This window comes from Seriola aureovittata, chromosome 10, assembly GCF_021018895.1.
Source record: "Seriola aureovittata isolate HTS-2021-v1 ecotype China chromosome 10, ASM2101889v1, whole genome shotgun sequence".
Taxonomy (NCBI): Eukaryota; Metazoa; Chordata; class Actinopteri; order Carangiformes; family Carangidae; genus Seriola; species Seriola aureovittata.
Genome location: NC_079373.1, coordinates 21,343,870 through 21,346,568, shown reverse-complemented (window position 1 = coordinate 21,346,568; position 2,699 = coordinate 21,343,870). Strand labels below are relative to the sequence as shown.

Below are 2,699 nucleotides of genomic sequence, written 5' to 3'. Positions count from 1 at the left end.
TACTAAAATATGATTTCAATACATTATAAACAATGTAAACAAAAAAAAACATGCAACACAGACATTCCAGATAATTTGCATAATAAAATACACCTATAGATAGATTAAAAATAAAATAAACAAACACTGTGAGCACCTAAGAGTTAATTATATTTTAAATACTGACTTAGCACCTGGCCAAATATTTATTATGTAATACATGACAAACAGCATTGTATTAAATAGCTTTAATAGAAGAAAATCAGTTAGAATTGGAATGCATCCTTGGTAGTAACAGTGCTGTTTGTAAAACACTGCAGGCTTCAGATGATCACAGTGCCCATTTCCCATGTGGGTAGAGATGGAGGTTTCTACTGGCCTGCTAGCCTGCTGGGGGGTGTGCTTCGCAGCACAAGCTTGGGCAAGGCTGTCCCCACCAAGCATCACCTTATGGGACTGAATTAGCTATGATATATAATGGCAGCGAAATAACCTCCAGGTCAGCACACTAAATCCATAAATTGCATTCCTGCACGAGCATTTTTAAGTTCTGGAGGGCATATCACACTATTCTAGCTTACAAATAACGTTCAGCTTTTCAAGTCATTACATAACTGTAACCGTTAATCACAATATTCAATATATAAAAAAGCATTTCACACAATGACACACCAAATCAATACAAATCATTTCAGAATGGAAAAGTCTGCTGCTCCTGAATTTAGGACCAACTTCACACCTTGTTACTTGGGAACCTGTAGGGTAAAGAAAACAAATGATCCATGTTGTTATAAGCTGAGACTGAAGGTGAATTCATCAACATTAAACATGCATTTTTCCACATTAATAGGAAACCAGACAAAGCTAAATTCACATGAAATCATAGGTGGAGAGGTAGATGGACTTTTTTCATACCTTCATTATGAGCCTTGACCCTCTTTAGCCTTTTCTGGTGTTGCCTCAATCTCTTCAACACCAGCCTGGGTCATCAGGTCAGCAATGTTCTTCTCCAAGTCATCAATACGTGTGCTCATCTCATCAAGTGGAGAGGTGGTTAAGGCACATAATTAAAATGAAATGACTCACAAGGTTAATCTTAAATGACCAAAATTATATCTGTGTCAGCCTGTAAGTCAGTACTTTTGATTGTGGAAGGGAAAATGCAGTGAAAAAGAGAAAAAAAAATCAACAGTGAAACATCAGTTTATTACTGGATAAAATTAAACTAAATCAAAACTATTAACATTAAGCATTTACTCAATGAACAAGTGAGTGCATTTCATATGATAGGATATTCCTTCCTATAATCTGGTCTGACATGGTCTGAAACTTGTCCTGCATCTGTTGCAGCAGTGTCTGCACCTGTGAAACAAACCACACAAATACTGTTAGTGACAAAATAAGAATTTATAAGTTGGTTCACTGGTGATGGAAGCCATTCATAAAATCTACCAGATTAATTTGTGGTTGAATGTGACACCAAAATGAATTTAAATTGAAACACTGCCAGTGGACCATACAGTATTAATAATACCGTGGCACCTGCACTGAAGCTCAAATGCACTAAGCCTGTGCTCTATAAATGATTCTAAAAAAGCAGCAGTAAAATGATAACATATGTAACTTGTTACCTTGACAACAATGCAAAAGCCTAGTAACCATGGGAGATGATTCCTCAGTTGACTGTGAAAAAAGGTGTCTATACAATTTTCTGTATTTCTGCATTACCTGTCTGCCCGTTACGTAATGTGGCTCTATCACAGCTTAATTTAACCGAATTTATGCTTTAAATGCTAAAAACTTGTGAAAAGAAGCTTTTCTGAGCAACATTCTTAAATACACCAAATGTATTCCATAGACACACACACACACAGACCTTTTGGACCCCACTATATGAAAAAGAAACAAAGCAAACGAGAGGATTGTTTTGTCTGAAACTTAACACCTCTTAGTAAAGCTTATCACCATGACAACATCCAGAAACATTACCTCAGCTATCTGTGTCGTAAAACATAAGTAGGATTTCATTTGCACAATGAATTGTGTAAGTTCTCTGTGTGAACCTTCAAAATATTCAATATAATGGTAACCGACAATGTAAAAATTACTATTATTAAAAGTGTCTCTCTAGAGACGCTGCAGCATGACTTCTGGTAATGTAATACAATGCGTTTCACTCGGTTGTGATTTAGTGATGTCATTTGAAAGACCAACTGACCATTACTTACATAACACGGTCAAGCTAAAAGAAAAGCCAGGGCGTTCTAGCGACATTAGACACGTTGAATACACTGAGCCCATGAACCTATTTCATTATACAGTCAAATAACTAGCACACAGTGTTATATATTCTCTATACTCTGGCTAACCTTTGCTTGCTTAGTAGCTAACGATAGCTTGCCATCATTAGCATCCTTATTGCCACTGCTGGCTAAGCTACTGTAGCTAATGCAGGCTTGCCAACACGATTACGACTCACCACATTGGTAAGGTCCTGAACCGACTTGGGATCCGTCTCAGCCATGTTGTGCTGTAAACGATTATCAGTGCCTAAACAGTATTAAAATTCAAAGAGCTATCAACCGATTGTTTTGCTATCAGGTTCGTAACTGTTCGAAACAGATAGCAGTCCGTCGCACCACCCACTGCACAGTCAGCTGTTCCACAACACAGAGACTCTCGCGAGAGACGAGTCAGGATGCTAAGAAATGTGGAACATT

General features: G+C 37.5%; 1 protein-coding gene across 1 annotated transcript; it reads right to left on the bottom strand.

The window, feature by feature from the left end:
• Positions 1-212: 212 nt before the first annotated feature.
• On the bottom strand, positions 213-2,643 carry hsbp1b (heat shock factor binding protein 1b). The gene is made up of 4 exons (XM_056388188.1): positions 2,459-2,643; positions 1,275-1,341; positions 895-1,021; positions 213-734 (listed from the first exon to the last, which is right to left on the bottom strand). Exons 1-3 carry the CDS (start codon positions 2,501-2,503, stop codon positions 900-902), a joined length of 234 nt encoding a protein of 77 aa, XP_056244163.1. The 5' UTR covers positions 2,504-2,643; the 3' UTR covers positions 213-734; positions 895-899.
• Positions 2,644-2,699: the final 56 nt, after the last annotated feature.

Bases quoted from the DNA above. Each gene is read 5' to 3' on its own strand.
- hsbp1b (XM_056388188.1), bottom strand. From the start codon at position 2,503: ATGGCTGAGACGGATCCCAAGTCGGTTCAGGACCTTACCAATGTG. The intron at 1,342-2,458 runs GTGAGTCGTAAT...TTTGTTTCACAG, and splicing joins TTCAGGACCTTACCAATGTG to GTGCAGACACTGCTGCAACA. The intron at 1,022-1,274 runs ATATCCTATCAT...CCACCTCTCCAC, and splicing joins AGACCAGATTATAGGAAGGA to TTGATGAGATGAGCACACGT.